Raw genomic sequence first — 22,966 nt, 5'->3', positions numbered from 1 at the left:
TTCGCGATGCACTGCCCGACTTGCACTGCTGTCCGGACTGATCGACGCCTGCTCCCGAACTCCGGCTCTGTCGCCGCACTGCAAGCACTGCATCGAAGCACCGTCTCGCCCTGCAACGCACACCTTGGATCCACCGACTCGAGGGACAATGCGTCCTGCAACGCTTATTGTCTGGACCGCGGCGAACACCGGAACCGGCTCGCACATCCGTGCCGGCCGCCTCAAATAAAAGGTACTGTGACTGAGTCTGTCGACATTTGAGTGGGCCCGTACCGAAGCGGTCCGCTGGATTTGCTAGACTCTGTGTTATTTCAACAACGTTGTAGCCAGACAGGGCTACCGACTTGCATAGAACCTTGATTGAAGCCTTTTTAACCAGAATTCTTGAAATCTAATAGTACTGTGGGTTCTTTTTGTTGTTTATTGGTCTTGTGGTAGCTATATATAAAATATACTTATTTTTTATATAAAACCTTGTGTGGTGTCCATTTGTAGTGTTGTCACTGGGTTACTGTATGTGGTCACAAATGCTTAACTTACAACGCCTCTGCTCGTGCTAAGCTACCAAGGGGGTTAGCAGGGGTTATTTTAGGAGTGTAATCTCCTTATCGTGACTAGAGGAGAGGGTCCCTATTTGTCACAAGTTACCTACCTGTACCAACTAGAGACCCCCAATTCTTTTTTTTTTTTTTTTATTTCAAATCTTTTTTATTGAAGAGTAAGATAAAAATAAAGACAATACAATAAATCTTTAAAGGTGCAAATGAACAAATTCTTGGTATCATGACACTTACAATAATCAAAAAGCCTTTGAACGCAGTACCCTGTAAACTCGACTACAGGTCCGCGCCACACTTATTTTCAATTAGGAGAGGGGCCATACTCATTAAAATTGTTCTGATTAGACCCTCACCTCCTATTTTAGCCTCACCTTCCTTTACATTCTACACACACTAGGCCCCTCACACGCACTGCACCTTATGGCGAGGAATAAAAGATCTCCCCCAAAGAGCCCCTTCATGGGTGCCCATTGGGTATTGCAGCACCGACTCGACGAGGAGCAGACCCAATGATGAAGCATGACACCTAGCTGGCTGGGTGTGTGAGGGTCCTAATTCCGACAAGAGGAATTCCCCACTTTGTCTAGATACACAACCTGTCAAATTCTTTCAGGAACTGCATACCCTTCTTGTGTTTATCTGTTACTGGGCATGTATGCTTGACCTGTTGGAAAAAGCCCATTCCCCTCTTTGTAGACACATCATTTTACTATGCCATTTCTAACTGTTTATCCTGTGTTCTGCATTTGTTTTTTCAACTTTGGGACACCAGAATTCTTGGATTCACGTCCAATTCTAGGAATAAAAAATACAAATACAGCTTGAAGACACAGTTGTTGACCAAGTCAAGGTTTAGGGGTGTCTCAGCCCAATGGGGAAGAAGTACATGTCTATCTGACTTAAAAGGCCCCAGTAACATCTGCGTCATTTTCGGGAATTCAGGCTTCTGAGCCCCAGTTGCCAGGATTCTACTTCAACAAAGTAATGCCACCACTACGGCCTTATAGGGGCACATAATGCTCATAACAAAGAACATTTCTCTAGGCACTACTTTTGAGGAAGCAAAAGGTCAAAGAAAATATGTGCGGTCCTTGTCCTGATGTCCTGCGAAAGGCCCAGCATACACATTCATTGTTGTATAGGAACATCCATATACAGAGTTAAGTGCATCGCAATAACCTTGCAAAACCACATTCCGGTTTGTGACATATACCCATGTGAGTTACTGGACTTTTAAGACTACTTATCATTAACAAGATCAGTAGCATGACCTTTGGTTGGGCTTCTTTCCAGCTGTGAGTTTTTGTGCAGTATCATGAATGATGATGTTGGTAAACTTGAAGCAAAAGTTAGTGGAAGTTTGCACTATTGTCAGACTACTTTTTAAGAATGCAGTGCTATAATGTACCTATTAGTGTTAAAGCTTCTTAGTTAAAGAAATACACATTTTGAAGAGACTTTATTATATTTTCATTAAATAGCACGGAAGCCCATCCTTGGGTGTGTATGGCCGTTACCAGTGGCACATGAAGTAACAGAAGAAGTTGTACCACCCAGGCTAATGTGCTGCATATTTCCACTACACAACTTCACACCAAACCACACAATTCCACGCCACATATTTCCACAACAAACAATTGCCAATCCAACCCATCTCTCCCTTACACTTCCAACAACCCTGTCAACTTTCCCCCTCACTGTTCCTCTCATCGCTCCCTCACACTGCCATTACCCCCTACCATCTCGCAATCCCACTGTACCCTCTCATCTCTCCCTCTCCCTCACACTTCCTATCTCCTCGCTATACTGTCTGCTGACACATACTAAGCACATTTTCTTTCCCATGACTTTTCAAGGTTTCGGTCCCTCAAACCCACGCTCTCCTTCTCTTTTTAGGGTGTCTTCTGCATACACATGTTCTTTATGCATCTGTGGGCTGCTCCTCCCCTTCTTTCTCCTCACACAGCCTTCTGCTCCTTTGTCTCGATTTCATTCATCACTTGCTGCACAAGCTACCTACCCTTCTCTATCTTCCTTTCTATCTATTCTGTGCTGCTCACACCCCTATCTATTCACCGTGCCACATAATTCCACTACACAAATATACTCCACACCACACAATCCCATAAATAAAAATTCCAATACAACCCACATAATTCCTCTTCACACCACATACATTCACTCCACTCCAAACCAAATCACATGGGTAATAGACATTGTCATTTACAAAGCCAGTATCAGTAACTCTCGCAAATGTGAGACCTATTGCATTGCAAATGCTTGTTTACATTTAATAAAACTAGCACTTTGGCTAGAGTCACAGAAAAGCTGCCAGAGCCCAATGCCTTTCTTGCCCTAAAAGTGGGACTTGCACTGTCTAGAGGCCATCACAGAAGGGGCTGGGATATGAAATTAGGAAGCATGTTCGTGTTGTAGGAAACTAAATGAAAATGTCTACTTTTTCTTTGTACTTTTGTTGTAATATATCCCAACACTGCACTTCTTGTGGACTTTTGATGTATTTTCCTAGTGTCAAGGTCAACGGTTATTTACAAAATGTTGGACATTCTCAGATAGAAATATGCTTACATAAAAGTAAGAAATAAGATGAATAAAAACATTCTTGTTTGGTAATTATTATAGGAGTCACATTATTCCTAGTAAAGAAGAACATTTTTATTTTTGGAAACGTGTATGTCCCCTTAAACTATTTACATGTGGGCTGCATATGTATTTTGATTTCAGCCAGAACAGATTTCTAATCTAAAAAGAAAACGCATGTAATTCTACACAGCAAAAAGTATGACAGGGCTCAATGAAAAATGTCTCTGCAAGTGGGAAATGCCAAATCTTCCATCGTTGTGTAGGAGTTGGACTCGAACCCCCAATGAAGACTGCATAGAGTTGGGGCTGTACCAGGCTTTGAAGTGTGTGTAATGAAATATGGTAGTAAGGGCGAGATAGCTTTTCTGATTTTTTTTTATCTCCTTTGTGCAGGTTCTCTTTTTGCGTACACGTAAACAAAGCACTGGCACTGCAGTTTTACTCACCAGTTCGGCCGATGGATACATTTACGCCTGGTCAGTCAGTACCCCAGCGGGTATGCTGGGGAAATTTCGAGTAGCACCTGGTAATGACAATACAGATCCATCAGTCGCCACCATGTGCACAGATATGAACAACCAAATACTTTTAACTGCGGATTCAAGAGGTTTCATTAAGGTAATTAATCACTGGTACCCCATGCAAAACCAAACTTGGCACATCTTATTCATTTGAGGAAAAAAATAAACAAACTGGCACAAATGTGTCTGTGCAATATTTTATGGCAGCATGGTAAACCCGGCCCCCCGTCTATATTTAATGTTATATAATTACAAAGAAAAGTGCTTCCAAAATAGAACCGGGTTGAGGCCGGTAGCACAAGGAGGAATTCCGCTGGCCCTGACTTAATTGATGAGTTTAGATAGGTGTGGAGCATGGGTACTCACAAACTTTCTCTCGGGGGCCAAATTTACAGTTTGGTTTGTGTCAGAGGGCCGCATCGGTGGGGGGGCAGGGTCAGTGGGGGAGGGGGAGGGGCTAGAGCAACAACATAAAACTGACCATGAGGTTGATCATAGGTCCCTGTAGCGGACGCCTTCGTCCACTGAGCCGTCCCGGCATACACACATCTCTCTCGGTCTCCCTCCCTCTCTCTAGCTCTCTCTCCCTCTCAACCTCCCTCTCTCCTGTCTTTCTCTGTCTCACTCCGACTGTCTCACTCCCTCTCTCTCACTCCCTCTCTCTCACTCCCTCTCCCTCCCTTTCCCTCCCTCTCACTCACTCTCTGTCTCACCCCCTTTCCCTCCCTTTCCCTCCCTCTCCGTCCCTTTCCCTCCCTCTCACTCCCTCCCTTTCCCTCCCTCTCTGTCTCCATCTCACTCCCTCTCCCTCCCTGTCCGTCTCACTCCCTCTCCGTCTCACTCACTCCCTCTCCCTCCCTCTCCCACTCATTCACTCTCACTCTCTCCCTCTCTCTCACCCACTCGCTCACTCCCTCCCACTCACTCCCTCCCATTCACTCCCTCCCTCTCACTCTCACTCACTCTCACTCACTCACTCCCTCCCTCTCACTCACTCACTCTCACTCACTCACTCTCACTCATTCTCACTCACTCTCACTCTCTCAGTCACTCTCTCACTCCCTCCCTCTCCCTCCCTCCCTCTCTCTCTCCCTCCCTCCCTCTCACTCCCTCCCTCTCATTCACTCCCTCCCTCTCACTCACTCCCTTTCTCTCTCTCCCTCCCTCCCTCTCCCTCCCTCCCTCTCCCTCCCTCCCCCCCACTCCTTCCCTCTCACTCACTCACTCCCTCCCTCTCACTCACTCACTCCCTCTCATTCACTCCCTCCCTCTCACTCACTCACTCTCTCTCATTCACTCCCTCCCTCTCACTCACTCCCTCCCACTCACTCCCTCTCACTCACTCACTCCCTCTCACTCATTCTCACTCACTCTCACTCTCTCAGTCACTCTCTCACTCCCTCCCTCTCCCTCCCTCCCTCCCTCTCTCTCCCTCCCTCCCTCTCTCTCTCTCCCTCCCTCTCACTCCATCCCTCCGACTCCCTCCCTCTCACTCACTCACTCCCTCCCTCTCACTCCCTCTCACTCACTCACTCTCATTCACTCCCTCCCTCTCACTCACTCACTCTCTCTCATTCACTCACTCTCTCTCATTCACTCCCTCCCTCTCACTCACTCCCTCCCACTCACTCCCTCTCACTCTCTCCCACTCACTCCCTCTCACTCACTCCCTCCCACTCCCTCCCACTCACTCCCTCCCTCCCACTCCCTCCCACTCACTCCCTCCCTCTCACTCCCTCTCACTCACTCACTCACTCTCATTCACTCCCTCCCTCTCACTTACTCATTCTCTCTCATTCACTCCCTCCCTCCCTCTCACTCACTCCCTCCCACTCCCTCCCACTCACTCCCTCCCTCCCTCCCGCTCCCTCCCACTCACTCCCTCCCTCTCACTCCCTCTCACTCACTCACCCCCTCACTCTCATTCACTCCCTCCCTGTCACTCACTCACTCTCTCTCATTCACTCCCTCCCTCTCACTCACTCCCTCCCACTCACTCCCTCTCACTCTCTCCCACTCACTCCCTCTCACTCACTCCCTCCCTCCCACTCCCTCCTTCCCACTCACTCCATCCCTCTCACTCACTTCATCCCTCTCACTCACTCCCGCTCACTCACTCCCTCTCACTCACTCAACTCATTTACTCACTCACTCCCACTAACTCCCTCTCCCTCACTCACTCCCTCTCCCTCACTCACTCCCTCTCCCTCACTAACTCCCTCTCCCTCACTCACTCCCTCTCAACCCCTCTCTCTCCCTCTCACACTCTCCCTCTCACTCCCACTCACTCACTCCCACTCACTCACTCCCACTCATTTACTCATTCTCTCTCACTCCCTCTCAGTCACTCACTCCCTCTCAGTCACTCACTCCCTCTCCCTCACTCCCTCTCCCTCACTCCCTCTCCCTCACTCCCTCTCACTCTCACTCCCTCTCACTCTCACTCTCACTCTCACTCCCTCTCACTCACTCCCTCCCTCTCACTCCTTCCCTCTCTCCCTCCCTCTCACTCACTCACTCCCTCCCTCTCACTCCCTCTCACTTACTCACTCCCTCTCATTCACTCCCTCCCTCTCACTCACTCCCTCTCCCTCACTCCCTCTCCCTCACTCCCTCTCACTCACTCCCTCCCTCTCACTCCTTCCCTCCCTCCCTCTCACTCACTCACTCCCTCTCCCTCTCTCTCTCCCTCTCCGTCCCCCTCCCCCTCCCTTTCCCTTTCCCTCCCACTCCCTCTGTCACCTCACCCTGCCTGTGCGCCAGCCGGGGCACACACACACAGCCGCACCCGAGCACTTCACAGGTCATTAAAAGGCTATTTGCATGTTAATGATGCCTTTGTATTTCACCTCTCCTTAGGCCCCTGCAGCTTTACTCTGGCCATTCCTAGGATCGCCGGCTGGCAGCCCCCACAAAGCAGCAAGAGTCTCTCTCGCTGCTGCAGACACTTTAAAAAAAAAACTAGGGAAACACAGGTATGATGTCTCGAGGGTCCGCGGGCCGCCAGGGAAGGCTTGCCGGGCCGCCACTGGCCCGCGGGCCGTACTATGAGTACCCCTGGTGTGGAGTATGGATCTTTTCCTAGTTGGATCGCAACCTTGCGACCTCCGGCCCATCTTGTATATGGTTTATAAGAGTTTTACATTATCACTGCCAGGTGTGCTGCAGTGAGTTCGTGGGTCTTATGTCCCTCCACCTAGTGTGTGTCGGCTATTGTTATGTGATGTGATGTACTCTGTTGTCTTGTTAGATTTTGTGCTGCATGGCGCGCCTATTGCTTTCCCAGTGGTTGCGTTAATGGTCATAGTGAAGGGTGTGTGGCAGTCTGTAGTAGTGTAACTGTTGTGTAACAGAACCTGGTATCAGGAGGAGGGTTAGCGGACAAAAGCATTAAGGTAGCTGAATTCACATTAAAGTCTAGACTATGCCTAAAAAAACAGGCTCAATATAGGCTGACTGGACAGCCCAAACCAGACAGACACTGGTAATACATTGGTTTAGAGATTGTATGGTGTACTCAGGGACACTGGGATTATGCGTTTGTACGGCTGTTGCATTTTTTTTAATAATTTTAGATTTGCCGCTTTTCCCTTACAATCCATCATCTGCTGCATAATTTGCAGATTTTAACAAAAAATATTTTTGTTTCTAGCTCAAACGGTTCAAAAATTAGTAAAAATGCAGCGACGCCTGTTGCCACATAGTTGAATACCCTTCGCAAAGGTTGACTGGCCCCCTTTTTTTCCTTATTTTTTATATTTGGGTGTCAAACTGACACTAATGAGATGCAACCAATGCCCAGTGTTAACAGATGTAAAAATGACTAAATAATGATATAATGCTATCATAAAATGTGCTGTATTTTGGCACATAATTTGCCGTTTCTTATTGTATAATTTCCGCAACCCTGCCGCATAATTGGGCCCTCCCTTGCCGCATATTTCCAGTGTGCCTAGCTGTACTATATCTGTTACCTAATTGTGTCTTGGAGCTTACACTTACAGACTTTTCACAAACTGAATTGCTGATGTTCATGAGTATTAACCAGGAAACAATAAGAGACCGCTTCAACCCCTTGAGGATTAGAATCTGTGAGATGTTGGTTTATACACAGACCAACCTAATCAGCGAGTGACTACACCACTTAGCTATCTGAGAGCGTTTGAAAGGCCAAGCTGCCTTCAAGTTGTACCCAGGTCTCTGGAGCAGGTCTATGATCCACCATGCTAGGATCATGACTTGTGTCCTTCTCTTTAGTAATATATATTGTCTCTTTTATCAACCTATGTGAACATCCAGTCCATCCAGTCCATATCATTACGAAGGTATCATCCACCGCAGCCTCATCTTGTGCGTTAGTTACATAGCTCCCTCTCGGTTTCTATTGCTGCCTGAGGCAGAGGAATCTTCCACTGTTGCTAGCTGTGCTGGTTTAGTGTTCTGTGTATGATAGAAGAATGTACATCTGCTGACTTTGTCTTACCGGAAATTTTACAATGCTGCTAGCATTGCTGTACCATGCACGTCTGCTACTGTTGTATTGCTGCTGTCTTTGCTGTTTTTCCTGTATATGAGAGAGCGCTACACTGTTGCTATGTTCTTTGTTTTGTCTGTGTATGTGAGAATGCATGCTGAGTTGCTGCTACTGTTGTCGCATGTCTAATGATTATAGCTTATTTTTATATAGTGTTTCACTCAGCACTTCTGCCATTTCTGAGCACTGTAAATGTGTTACTGTTTCCACTTTATGTCACTCAGTTTACTGACCTCGGTAGGTTGGAAGGCTGAGTGCTCCTTGCTAGAATTTGTACAAATGACCTCCAAGTCACCTCCTTTGGCAGAAGCAAACATTCAACTCACTCAGCCACTGTAATGGTTCAGGATGCTTACACTGCTTCCGGATTGCTTTACTCTTTGTGTGTTTCAGAAAAAATAGTCTGCCGCTTACTGCTGGTGTGGTCATTGTCTCTGCAAATGGCACTGCTGCTTTACTTGCCGTGCTCTGTAACTATCGCTTTCCTGAGAAGATATAAAAGGAGGAAAACTAAGTATTGATTAGTAAATGCATGTTTGGGTCGGGACTCGAGGCAGCTTTCAAGGTATCGCCAACCGCATGGAGAACAAAGATCACACACAAAAAACAGAAACTTATAGTAATACATAGAGTGGCTTTGGCAAGCCGACGTCCTTTATTGGTCCATTCAACTACCTTTCACAGGTTGCTTCAATCCATTACAGACTATTGCACTGACGAGTAGCTAAGCCTACTCCAGCCATTGTCTCTCTTGCAATGCAAGTGACAGCATGTTTTTTTTCCTGATCCCTTTCTCACATCTGCGTAGAAAAACTCCACTTCAGTCCCAAGGCTGTTGGGACAATTATTTACTTTGTCTGTGCTTTTTTTCTATCCATTCTTTATCGATTTTTCTTTTTTTGTCATCCTTGTATGTTTAAATTATGTTTTCAAGTTACAGTAATAAAATCCAATAGTGCAATTTGCTTTGCACAAATAACAATTACATATTTCTGTCATGGAGTAAACCCCCCCCAAAAAATGTATAACCTGTTCTAAGTACACCTGACTGACTGACCCACCGCCTGGGACGACTCCTGGTGGCCCCCCGCCCTGGGCACCGCACCCAAACCGACAAACCACGCACGCAACCTGGGCTTCATCCTGGACTCCTCCCTCTCCATGACCAGACAAGTCAACGCCGTCTCCTCGGCGTGCTTCAACATCCTACGCATGCTACGGAAGATCTTCTGGTGGATCCCCACGGAGACCAGGAAGACCGTCACCCAGGCCCTCGTCACCAGCCGACTGGACTACGGCAACGCACTCTACGCCGGAACCACCGCCAAGCTCCAGAAGAGACTCCAGCGGATCCAGAACGCCTCAGCCAGACTCATCCTCGACATCCCACGAAACAGCCACATCCCCGGACACCTGAGAGACCTGCATTGGCTCCCCGTCAACAAAAGAATCACCTTCCGTCTCCTCACCCACGCACACAAAGCCCTACACGATCAAGGCCCGAGCTACCTCACCAAACGAATCAACTTCTACGCTCCCAAACGCCACCTCCGTTCAGCCAGCCGCGCACTCGCCACCATCCCACGCATCCGTAGAACGACAACAGGAGGAAGGTCCTTCTCCTACCTGGCCGCCAAGACCTGGAACTCCCTCCCGGCCGACCTGCGCCTGACCCAAGACCACCTCTCCTTCAGGAAGAAGCTCAAGACCTGGCTGTTCGAGCAGTAACGGCACCCCCCCCCCCCCCCCCCCTAAGCGCCTTGAGACCCAACGGGTAAGTAGTGCGCTCTATAAATGTCCTTGATTGATTGATTGATTGATTGACTGCAGGAAGCACAGTTAGAATTTTAATTTAAAATAATTTGCAATGGTTATTTTCTAATTTTAAATGTGTATGTCAAGCATATAGTCTCCACATTTATTCGACAGCATGTTTTTGTTCTTTCTTCTTTTGATTTGTGTTTCATATGCTTGTAGTAAAACTTAATTAACAAAGATCATCAAATCAGCTTGCCAATGCCAGACATGCCTTTAAAAGGGATGAAAAAGTGAGAGGTCTATAAAGGGGGCGTGGCTTTTCCACTTAAGGGTGTGGCTCAAACATATAAACAACATTTCTGTGATTTTCATAGTGTACCACCCGACTGGCATTTTGGTTCTTCTCTGAGCTTCCTCTTTCTCTGAGCATCCAGATATATAACTAGGCTTTCCTGTTTTCAGTTTCTATTTCTGGTAAATTCTGGTGGTGTTTTTTCAGTGTTTTCCAGTTATTTCCATACCTTAAAAAAACAGTGCATTTCAGTGTTTACTCATTTTCGCTCCGTAAAAAACAACTGAAATGGTGTTTTGCTGGTGTTTATGGAATGCTTTGCTTTTTCAATTTTTTTTTCAGAAATTGTATACTGCTCTACATTTCAGAAGCTTAATAAAGTCATTAAATACTTTCCATTGTTCTTTGATTCTGCAGCTCAGATTTAACAAGCATTTGCAATTCAATAGTTCTCGCATTTATGCGAGTTTAAGCTATTGGCATTGTAAATGACAAAGCCTTTTATTTATGTTTCAAAAACAAAAACAAAAATAAAAGGCATTGTTATTTGCAATCCTGTGCTCGAAGGCATTGTCCTCGTCTTACCTTCCAGCTCCATCTCACGAGTAGTCTTCGCCCTTTTGTGTGCTGGTCAACCCTTTCCCATGGTCCCTTTTGATTCTATTTAGAAGGGGTAGGACTTGTCTCTTTCTTCTGACTCTCCTGACGCTCATCCATACCATCCTCACAGAGTCATCTTCCTCACACCAGGAGCAGCCCTAACCCTGCAGCGCATGCCTTCCTTTTCCTTTTTGGACCAGACTGTAGGTTCTAGGTTGGTGTCTGTAGGAACCATGCTGCCCTATGGCAGCTAGCCAAAGAGTCCTCAGTAACTGGATGAGAGGTAAGGAGTGTCTGAGTCAGGACAGATCTGATGCCTCTCTGGACATTTAAGCCAGCTGAACAAGGAGTGAGACTGAACAAAGAGGTGGAGCCATGAGTCGGGGTGCTCCATGGGACTGAAGCTGGGGTCAGACCCAGGGGGCGGGCTGTGACCTTCAATGGGTAAGCCACTCGAATGTAAACAATAGGTGGAACTGTTACCCAAAGAGGAGTGGTTAACTTTGAGAGGTTCGTCATTCACTTAGTTGTTATGACAAAACTGCACTCTTTTTTTTTTAAGTTGCCAAATGATGTAATTTCAGAGCCTGATGCTTGTTTATCTATCCACATTCATAAAAGTGGAAATAGGCGCTGCATTGGAAAATTCAGTTTTCGTTTTATTTGAAGTTCTTTAGTTTTGAAAACACTTCTGAGTTTGTGGATTCAGAATAGTGTGTCATTCTTAGGTCTTGCTCGGCAGACCCGAGAGCAGAGGACGGCCCGGGACCAGGGTTTAATTCCCGGCGCGGCAGGTTTCTGGACCAGGGTCAGCGGACTCGATAATTCTCTCCCCTCGGTGCCCACTCTGATCAGTGATCACACTCGGCAACTCTGGGCATTAGCTTGCCTCATCTTCACTAACGGCCCCACCAGACCGCCGGGGATGCCTGGTCTCACCCTGGAGATACCCATTAAGGGACCATCTCTCAGGGAAGCCAGGAAGGGTTTCGCAGCGGTCGAAGCGCCTTGGGACCCTACGGGTAAGTAGTGCGCTATATAAATGCCTATACATACATACAGCTTTAGCTGTTTGTGTCAAAAGACCTGGTGTGTACTATAACAATACTTACAGTAGGCTTTGGGGCGGCCCTTTGCTGATCATTGGTTGGCTTTTTTGTCAATCTCATTTGTGTGCTTTTGTTCAATGGCTTTCCTCCTTCTTTTATTTGTCCCCTGGACCACCGCTTCTTTACCATGTGTTTGATTGTGTATGACTAGCAGTGCCTAATTTGTAAAGTATTAAGTGCCGGGGCACTGACCAGGAGGCCACTGCAACTTGCACCACCCATCGCCCTGGCCATTGCTGCCAATATTCATGCATGTGTTGTTTGCAAGCTGTTGAGAATACCGAATCTTCATTATAGCTGTAATTTTCAACTATTAACCCATCAGATTATTTTATGTAGTCTCATATTCTGCAATGTGGTGGTACCCAGCTGATCGGGGGGGGGGGGGGGCTGCTGTTGGGTATCTTTATTTCACTCATGTCACTCACAGATTTGGTTAAAAAAAAACATGGCATGTGCTATATAAGCAAATTGTGCTTGTGATGGATAACAAGCACTTTAAACTCCAGGATCCTGATCACCGAGGTGTCTCTGCTATCCCAATATTTTGGGAAATACTGCTCTGCATTTGTTTGTCTGTAAGTAATGCAACTCTTGCATCAGATTATAACCTGTAAATGCCCAGTGATCAGGTGAAACAATTATAATTGTGATCTGCACACATGTTTCAGTGTGCACACACGTTTCAGTGACTGGTGGAAAACTGGCTGATATAAAGGTGCAGACTGAAACTGTCAGACTGAGTGGCTATTTGTGCTCATGCTTCAATCTCATTTATTTAAAGTTAAAATCTGTACTATTTTCCTCTCCTCTTTTATTTTGATCACAAGACTGATATATATATATATATGTATATATATATATATATATATATATATATATATATATATATATATATATATATATATATATATTCGAATGTACCTTTTTTATGTGCCCCTATATAGAATGTGCCGCTTTTGTGGTTCTCTTGAGGTATAAAGCAGCACGTTTTGCGCTTAACTTGTGTGTTATAAAACTCTTCTTTTGGGGTTCCAGCACATTGTTCAGCACTCCTCTTTTGAGCTGCCCATATTTCACAACTAAACCTTCACTTGTTTCTTTCATGTACATTGTAAGGTACCCCTTTTTGTGATGTGCCTCGATGCTGCAATGCTCCCTTAGTGACTAGTTAATATATTGTACTGGACCCCTAACTTTTGACTTTCTTTTATATTCTTTTTTTTAAATAGAGGTTCGCTTCTCTGCTGTGTTTACACTTTCTAATATGTCCCCGGTTTGCGTGTATACTCTAAGGACAATGTGGTTACCTGTATGGTGTTTGATTTGGCCTGAGGCTGCCTCCAGGTGCTATAGAATGCACTGATGTCACCTTATATGCACCCAAAATCCTGTCTGCGCATGTTATTAATATTTCCTAATCTCTGTTCTTATTCACGCGGCATTAACAGGCGAGGTTTATAGTGAAATTCATTTTTATGAGTGGAAGGGGGAAAAGACATGCAAAGAAAGTTGAAATGATGAGCGCCAGTACTAACTGAAACACATTAAGCCCTCCTTCCTGTAAGACGTACATTGAATTCATGAAATGCTGCTAACCATTTCCAACTAAAACATGCTTGCCTCCCTGGAAGATGTAGAACAACTGAAAGGCCCCATCCTTCATGCAAGACGAGCAAAAGCAGCTGAAATGCTGCGTCAGTTTGCACCATTTAATCACATTGCACCTCCCACAATGCTCATTCGTGCAACAGCTGTCTTTGCCTCGAGCCAACGTCCAAAAGAAGTATCCTGGTGTGTGAGGCAAGGGCTTCCTTAAGTGATCTGATTAACTTAATGGCCTGGTCACGTGCACATAAGGTTGCGCTCCTAAAACTTCGCTGTGTTGGTGTAACATGAGCCCCAATTTCAATAAATGTCCAACGCCCATTGGACTCAAGGGCTTCAGCCCCCTCCCTTAAACCCCCTCCCCCTCCCTCCCCCCCCCTACCCGTCGTGTGTGTCAGCCCGGGATACACACCCTCAAACATACATCTTTAAGGCTATTTTGCAACTCGTCTGAAATCTCTTTCCACAGTGGAAAAGACAGGAAATGTACAAGGGCGGCAGTAAAAGTTTTTCCATGGTGGGGAAAAGGGGGTGTAGGGAAAGGGAATTTGAAATCAGTGAGCAAAAGTTCTCATATGCAAATGTACGCATGTATATCTCCTCATGCAAATATCGAATTCACACAAGTTTAGTTGGAGTTAGGGTTCCAGGTCTACTTCTGTAAAACCCTGAGAATGCACAAAAGATGTAAACCTGGACCATATGCAAGGGCGTAGGCCAGCAGGTAAAACGTAACTTACTTTAGGGATTCAGCCCATGATTTATTTTTTTGTTCCGTTTATGGCTCCTCACAGATTCTCCATTGTTTATATTTTTTAATATTGGCATTCATAAACACATTTTGCTAAATGAGACCTTGAACAAGTGGTAACATTGCCCTGTAGATAAACATTTTTTTTTCAAGTTTCACATTTTCGTGTAACTTTTATATTGAAAGCAATCACCAGTCTTGCTTTCTGGCTTCCTCAGGGACTTATCTGATTAAATTAATGGCCTGGTCACGTGCACATGAGGTTGCGCTCCTAAAAATTTGCTCTGTTGGTGTAACATGAGCCTCGATTCGAATAAATGTCCAGAGTCAGGCGCGCAACGCCCATGGAATTCAAAGGCTTCAGCCTTCTGCAATCCAACCCCCCCACCCCCCCCCCCCCCCCCGTCCATCGTCTGTGGCAGGCCAGGCTCAGACGGCTCCTGGGCACACACACAGCCACACCCGAGCACTTAACAGGTCTTTTAAAGACCTTTTGTTTGTTAAGGTGGCATTAATATCCCCCCTGCTTAGAGCCCTTACAGCTCCCCTCTGCCTTTTGTTGGAACAATCAGCCCCCAACAAATTTTTTTCTTAGCCCCCCCCCCCCAAATTCGACATTAGTTGCGCCTCTGTCCAGGGTGATCAACTGAACTAAAGCCATTGGGCTGTGTATGGTGCCTTTCGTAACAACTGACGGCGAGCAATCAGCAACAAAAGAAACTGGGGGCAGAGGAGGTGTGGAGACAACTGCACAGCTAGGAGCACTCTAATTACCCTACCTGATAGCAGAGTGTAAAGATGAGGCGGAAGCAGGAATCAGTAGCAGGAGATTTATTCAGGAGAAAAGAGCCGTCCAGCTTGAGGGAAAGGCAGAGCAGCAGCAACTGCCAAAACAGGGAACACTGGGGAGGAATGTTCAATACATAGGAATCCAATCAGTGACATCACAGCAGTACAGATCACCACACACCTCCCCCCTTTTATAAAAAAAACAATTTAGAGAACAAAGAAAACAATAAGGAAAAGTAAATCAGATGAAATCACAATATCTGTTAGGCTTAACAATTGCCCTAGAACTTTTCCTTAAACAATTACTGATATTAGCATCCGAATCTTCAACTGAGCCATTACCAACATTGAAATTCGATGGAAGAGCAGTTGCACGGAAAGGGTCTTTGGCAACCCGAGAAGTGCTCCACCAATTGCCATTAGACAGCTTGACAGCATTTTTGCGAACATCAACAACCTGCTGGGATTCAAGAAACTTTGAGAAACCTTTCTTGACAATGACAGGATTCTTAATTCTGACCCAGTCGCCAGCATGGATGTTGTGGGAAGACTTTTTTCCCGACTCCACATGGCAAGGCAGAGAACTAGAAGATTTTTTGTTGGCACCCCCCCACACTTCTTCTAAATCACAGCCACGGTGGAGACTTTTGACCATCCAAAAAGGGAAAGCTTGAGAGCAAGCTTTTCTTCCTCTCATCAATTCGAAAGGAGAAAAACCCGTGGCCACATGGGGAGAAATCCGATAAAACCATATAAGATCTTTTACAGCTTGAAAAATACAGTTGTTCGATCTGAAAGCAGCTTGCACACATTCAACAACAACTCTATTAAATCTCTCGGTTTTGCCATTGCTCTGGGGATGGTACAACAGAGTTCTAGTGTGTTTAATACAACAATTATTCAGGAAAACACCCATTTCCTTAGAAATGAATTGTACCCCGTTGTCGGTGAGAATTTCTTCCGGACAACCCTCCCTGAGGAAGATTCGGCTTAGACAATCAATAACACTCCTAGAATTGGGAACATTGATGGGTTCGACTTCGACCCACCTGGAAAGATGATCAACAAGAACTAAAAAATATTTGGAGGTGTTGGGAAGGACATGGAACGGACCCAAAAAGTCCAAACCAATTTTTTGCCAGGCTCTAGCTGGAGGAGGAACAACAGAGTCACAAACACCTTCTAAAACTAGGACTTTGTCACTGGTGTTGCAACGCGAACAGAGTTTAATGGTTTCGACAATCTGGCTGTCCATCCTTGGCCACCAAAAATTCGATCTGACATTTCTTTTGGTAATGGTGGCTCCTAGATGTCCAGAATGTGCATCAGCAATAATCCTCTCCCTGTACACAGAAGGGGGAATGAATTTATCACCCCTAACAATTTTGCCATTTTCCAAAGAAAGTTCAGAATTAATTTTCCAGTAAATTTGAAGTTTAGGAGAAAGGGATTTTTCTTTGGGCCAACCCTTTTGTATGAAGGAGATAACATCTTTGAGAATGTCATCATTTTCAACAGCCTTGATCCAATCACATTCAGCAAAAGAAATAGAGCTTTGAGAAATATTGGCCACAAAACATTCCTCAATGTCAGTTTCACAATCATTTTCATCAGGTTCTTGTAAGGGTAACCTAGACAAACAGTCAGCCCGCTTGTTTTTACCACCCGGGATGTAGATGGCTTGGAAGTTGAATTCCAATAATTTGGTGGAAAGTCTAGCCAAACGTGCAGTGGTGCGATTGGTGTTTCTGCCAGACAAGATATCAACAGGGGGACGATGGTCAGTTTGGAGAATGAACGGTCTACCCCATAAGTAAGACTTGAATTTCTCAACACTCCAAGCGCAAGCGAGTAGTTCCTTCTCTATAACGGAATATTTTCTTTCGACAGGACGGAGAGTCCTGGAGGCAAATCCAACAGTAAATTCTTTACCATAGGCTACCTGAGAAAGAACAGCTCCTAAGCCATATTCGCAGGCATCAACAGTGACAACAGTTTCTCTATTGCCATTAAAAGGTTGAAGGGCAGGAGCGTTGGTAATGTGCTCTTTAATCAGTTGAAAACCCTTTTGACACTCCTCAGACCAGCTGAAAGTGGCACCCTTTTTCAATAAAAGTCTGAAACATTCAGTGGTCTTGGCATAATCTCTCATGAATATTGAATAAAACTCACAAAGGCCAAGGAAGGACAAGAGCTGCTCTCTGTTGGAAGGAGCAGGAGCTTCAATGATGCTTTTCACTAGACCTGATCTTGGCCTGATGCCATTTTCAGAAATAGTATGACCAAGATATTCTACTTCTCTGGTTTTGAAAACACACTTACTCTTCTGTAAAGTCACGCCTCTTTGTTCAAGAATATGGAAAACCTGGTCAATAACTTTGTCATGTTCACTCTCAGTTTGAGTGAAAATAAGAATATCATCTTGGAAGACGACTACATTGGAGAGTTCCTCAAACATTTCAGACATGATACGCTGAAAAACAGCGGCGGCAGAAGCCAATCCGAAAGGGAGGCGACGAAATTGGAAAACACCATCAGGTGTAACGAAGGCAGTGAGGTGACGTGAGAGAGGATGCAACTCAATCTGGTGGTAAGCCGCCTTTAGATCAAATTTAGAAAACCAAGTGGATGACCCTACTCGTGCTATTAAGTCTTCAATACGAGGAAGGGGAAAGCCATCAACCCAGATAGCCTGATTGAGACTGCGTAAATCTACACACATCCTAAGGTCACCAGACCTTTTTCTAGCAAGAACAATGGGAGAAAGCCATAATGTCGATTCTACTTTCTCAATAATTCCTTGTTCGCATAATGATTTTAAATGTTTGGACAGATCCTCTCTGATGCTGAGTGGGACATTCCTAAGTCTGTGTTTAACTGGGGTAATGCCATCCTTGACTTTGATAAAGTGTTGAAAATTAGTAATTTTGCCCAAGCGATCTTCAAAAACTTTTTTATATTTATGCTCCCACAGTTTGTCATCCACAATATTGCAAACAGGAATAGAAGAGGAAGACATAGAACAAGGAATGTTGCATTCTTCGATAAATACAGGATTAGGTAAACCAGGTTTAATGGTAATACCAAATTCTGCTTGGTGAATGAGACCTAAGACATTGATGCCTCACTTGGCAACATAAACCTTCCCTTTAATACATTTTCCAAAAATGGAAATTTCGGCCCAGAAATAACCTAAAAGGTTAATTCTACTTCCTTCAAATGCTACAGAAAGAACATCAGGAGGAAGCAAATACTTGTCTTGCCAGAAGTGTGAATATTTTTCGTGTGAAACAATAGTGATGCGAGCACCGGTGTCAACGAGGAGTTGGACATGATGTTTTTCAATAATGGCATCAACTTCAGGATCAGGAACAAGAAAGGTATGACTAACAACATCATTGTCTTTCACAACAACTACATACTCCTGATTGGTCACATCACACTCCGGATATTCAGTTGAAAGCTCAAGGGAATTTAAGTCAGGGGAAGATTCATTCTCATTCATAACGCAACGTACGTTACCTCTTCTACCTCTCATGCAGACCTTAGAAAAATGGCCATTTTTGCCACATTGACTGCATTGTGAATTGGCGGCAGGACAATTTTTAAAATTAGAAACATGGTAAGAAGAACCACATCTAAAGCAAAAAGTACTTTGACTGAATTGTCTATTGGGCATGAAAGGTCTTCTAGTACTGGAATTTCCCATTCTTCTAAAATAACCACGTGAATCACGAGGAACAAAATTGGAAGTCTTGAGAGGAGTAGGAGTTTTAGTGGAAACAGCACTGGAAATAGAAGTATTAGAGAGAGAAACTTCTAATTGTTTGGAATCCTCCAAAGATGTTTCAATACTTTTGGCTATATCAATAGCCTTATCAAGAGAAGGATCTTTGCAGGATAATAGTTTCCCTTGAATTTGTTTACAAGAACAACGAGCAACAAGTTGATCCCTAATAAGTTGGGAAGTGAAATTGTCAAATTCGCATTTAGAAGCAAGTATTTTTAAAGCAGTGACAAACGCATCAATACTTTCTTCAGGTTTCTGAGCCCTGGTGAAGAATTTGTAACGGTGTACAACCATATTTTTAGTTTTGACAAAGTACTTGTCCAATTTAGCTATAGCTATGTCGAACTCATCAGGAGCTTCACCAGGGGGTGGAACGTAGGGAGGAAGATGGTCGAAAACGTTCTGGCCTTCTACACCAAGATGGTAATACATTAAGCTCTTTTTTCTTTCTGCACGATACCTAAGACCGTCAATTGCACCCAAGTAGGCCATGAAAGATCTCAACCAAAGTTTCCACTCAAGAGGAGGATCTCCGGGAGTCTGAAGGAATGGAGCTGGAGGAGAAACGCTTTGCATTGTGATATCTTCTATTTTCCCTTGAAATTGAAAAGTTTAAATCCAAGAAACAACCTGAAATAAAAAATGTAAATGAGAAAACAAAAAACTGTGCACAATGGAGTGCAGGAACTGTGCACTTTAGTGAGACAACGATGATGTGCACACTATTATGCAAAAGTGGTGTGTTGATGCTGTGCACATCAGCGTGCAGATGCTGTGCACATCAGCGTGCAGATGTTGTGGATACTGTGCACGTCAGTGTGCAGATGCTGTGCACATCAGCGTGTAAACGTTGGTAGAAGGAATAAAGGCTGTGCGCATTAGATGCTGTGCGCATCAGCGTGCAAACGTTGGTAAAGGTAAAAGGAGTAGAAGCTGTGCGCATCAGCGCGAAGTTGAAGTTCTACTCATGTAATAGGAAAATGAAGACTGAGCACATTAGCATGAAGAAAAGTAAATAATTTAAAATGTGCTTAATTCAACGCTGTTCAGACCGCTGTGTGCTCAAGCTGTGCACATCAGCGTAAATGAGTAAAGTTGCAGGAGACTGAGGCTTAATAGCTGATCAGCTGTACTCGGCAGGAAGAGACCTTTGTGACGTGTTGAAGCAAGAAACCCGGCAAAGACAATGAAGGCTGGAATGTAGAAATTGAAGGCTCTGTGACGTGGAGACGTGGGACGTCGAGAACAAGCAGTGACTGAAAAGCAGGAAGAGCGTCTAAGTATCCATGGTGACAGGGATGCGTGATGCGTGAAGACGCGTGCTGCGTGAAGACGCTGGATTGCTTGACGACGTTCGACGTGGAGATTCTACCACGTCATCATTCAGAGGCGCAACCCGAGGAGGGAAGGATCAACGGAGGGAGAGTACACAGCGTGGAGAAGACGAAGGAGGAGGTAGGAAAGTCTCCAAATAGTGGCAAAAAAGTCTTGCGGGAGTTGGGTAGGAACGGTGCGGGCTGGCGCAGGGAGCAAAGTAGATTGTGCAGAGCCGGGTGAAGCGCCGTTAGAAAATGCGCAAATAAGTTCAAATGGCATAAATTGTAAGCCAAGGAAAGGTGGAGAGAGTTCAAACGCTGCGACGGCTCTTGCAGAAGTAATTGTAAGAGTACTCACATGGCCGTGAAGGTCGAGGAAAGAAAAAAAAAATCCTGAATTTCCTTAACGTAGTTGTTTAGGAACAGCAGCTGAAGAACCGCATCCCATCCTCCGTCGCCAGTGTAAAGATGAGGCGGAAGCAGGAATCAGTAGCAGGAGATTTATTCAGGAGAAAAGAGCCGTCCAGCTTGAGAGAAAGGCAGAGCAGCAGCAACTGCCAACACAGGGAACACTGGGGAGGAATGTTCAATACATAGGAATCCAATCAGTGACATCACAGCAGTACAGATCACCACACAGAGCTCAGCTGAATTGTGATCAAGGCGCCTGCTGCAGTGATCAGTGTCCAGCCGGCGGGTCTGATCTCGGCAGGGAAAGCATAACTTAATTTTCCATAGGTCAACAGTCAGCACAGCAGGGTAGCGGGATGGTGAGCAGCAAAACCATGGACACTGGGAAGAGGGCGGGACAGGAAAGCAAGGCTACAGATAGCAGGAGGAAGGGACCAAACAACACCATGAACAGCGGGAGGAGGGCGGACGGTTTATTGCAATTACCGAGGGTAGCTTGGATTGTTTTTTCGTTCTGCTTTAGCGCCCTCAAGTGGCCAAACAGTGCAATAACTGTAAATGCAACTAATGTAAAAAAAACAGCGATACTCGGTTTAAACGGAGTCAGCTGATTTTCAGCCTGTAGTGTACTTTCGTTGACAATCGGTTTTAACCGAATTCCAGACAGCCTATATATAACTCAACTGACCTACACCTAAACCAGCCTGGACTATTGACAAAGTCAATGGTTAGCTGTTTAAGATAATTGAGTAACAGTAATGCCTTTTTTGTAAATAATATTAAAAATGTTTTAATACTGAAATTGAGACAGCATTAAACATTTTTACATTCATTGTTCAGACATCGATCAATGTTTCTGCCAGGAAAGCTAAGAACATAAATAAAAGGACGTAATAAAAACCCATTTCAATGTCCGTTTTTTATGGCCGGAGGGGCCCGGCCATAAAAAACCCTCGACAGAGATATTAGAGTTGTTTAATTTGCATAATGGTACCTGTTGTACTGCATTTATAACACAGTGAGCCAACACTGCAAGTACCATAATGCAAAGAAAAACACGTAACTATATACCCACAATAAACATGCAGTAACTTTTCCACTGTGATCTCACATTGAGCTTAGCCCTATCCCCACTGCCCTTGTCTGTGCCATTTGAATCAGGGAAAAAGTAGCAAACTTGCTGTCAGTGGATGGAGGGCTCATGTTCCCTATGACCTTCCCTACTTTTCTGGGATATGCTGGTTCCTCCTCCCTCCCTCCCTCCATACTGCTTGTGATCTTCTTAGATCACCATTTGTTTGCCGTAAATGGCCATGGTTATGTCTAGACGAGGGTCCCTTGCTCAGTGTGCCACTAGAAACAAATTGCACTAGACTGAAGCATCCCAATTGTTCAGAAACCAGTCTGGGATTGCTTGTGTGCGGTTTCCGAGAAGACCTGGCTCCCCAGTTTGGGCAAGCCTGTTTGAAGTGGAGCAGGACTAAGACTGATGTGCATATGGCTGGTTCTAATTTGAGGTGGCAAATGAACTATGGGTTGGAATGCTACCCGAGTGATTGCCAAGCTACAACTGAATAGGTTCAAGCTTGCATAAACGATTTTGGGTTGTTTGTGTTCCGGTTCAGAGAGGACCTGACTTGACAGTGTAGACTAGAGTTTTCCTATCGGAACAGGACCAAGACTGATTCGCATATGGCTTGGTCTAATCTGTGTTGGCATGGTGGCCAAAATAATGAGTTGGAATGCTACCCCGAATGATTGCCAGTAGTTAGAACTTTTGCAAGCATTTCTACCATCACCATTTGCCTGTTTGATATAATGCTTAGGTGGCCAAGAGTATCCCCAGACATGGGTCCTTTGCTCACTGTGCCTCCTGGAACCAAAACTTCACCTGACTGATGACCCCCAGTCAGGTTGAAACCGTTCTTGAGCTGCTTGTGTTCTGTTCAAAGAAGACCTGGCTAGGCAGTTCAGGCCGGACTGCTCCTATTAGAGCAGTACCAAGATTGATTTGCACATGGCTTAGTCTACTCTGAGGTGGCATGGTTGGCAAACAAACCGTGGGTTGGAATGCTACCTGAGCAAGTGGCAGTGGTTAAACTTATCACAAGCATTCCTCCCATCAACTCAGGGGTGTAACGCCTTCAAGTGGGCCCCATTCAGCTAAAGATCAATGTATAACTGTTAGATATGGGATACTCAGGGGCCCCTCCTCACTTTCTACAGGGGGACACAACAGTTTGGGTTATCCCACTGCCAGTGGTGGCAGGTGACATTTGAAAATGTTGGGGCAAAAAAGTTAGGGATTACATTTGAGGAGCCA

At 45.1% G+C, this 22,966-nt stretch overlaps 1 protein-coding gene across 1 annotated transcript in view; it reads left to right on the top strand.

The window, feature by feature from the left end:
* The window catches only part of EFCAB8 (EF-hand calcium binding domain 8), a 1,673,324-nt gene that overhangs the window by 1,316,967 nt on the left and 333,391 nt on the right, over positions 1–22,966 (top strand). The window contains exon 17 of the mRNA XM_086932659.1: positions 3,558–3,782. Coding sequence (XP_086788785.1) covers positions 3,558–3,782 — 225 coding nt within the window. The remainder of the gene's footprint in view (positions 1–3,557; positions 3,783–22,966) is intronic.

Source organism: Lissotriton vulgaris, chromosome 7, assembly GCF_964263255.1.
Source record: "Lissotriton vulgaris chromosome 7, aLisVul1.2, whole genome shotgun sequence".
NCBI classification, from domain to species: domain Eukaryota; kingdom Metazoa; phylum Chordata; class Amphibia; order Caudata; family Salamandridae; genus Lissotriton; species Lissotriton vulgaris.
Note: the sequence above shows the minus strand (reverse complement) of the source record. Positions and strands in the feature narration are given on the sequence as shown.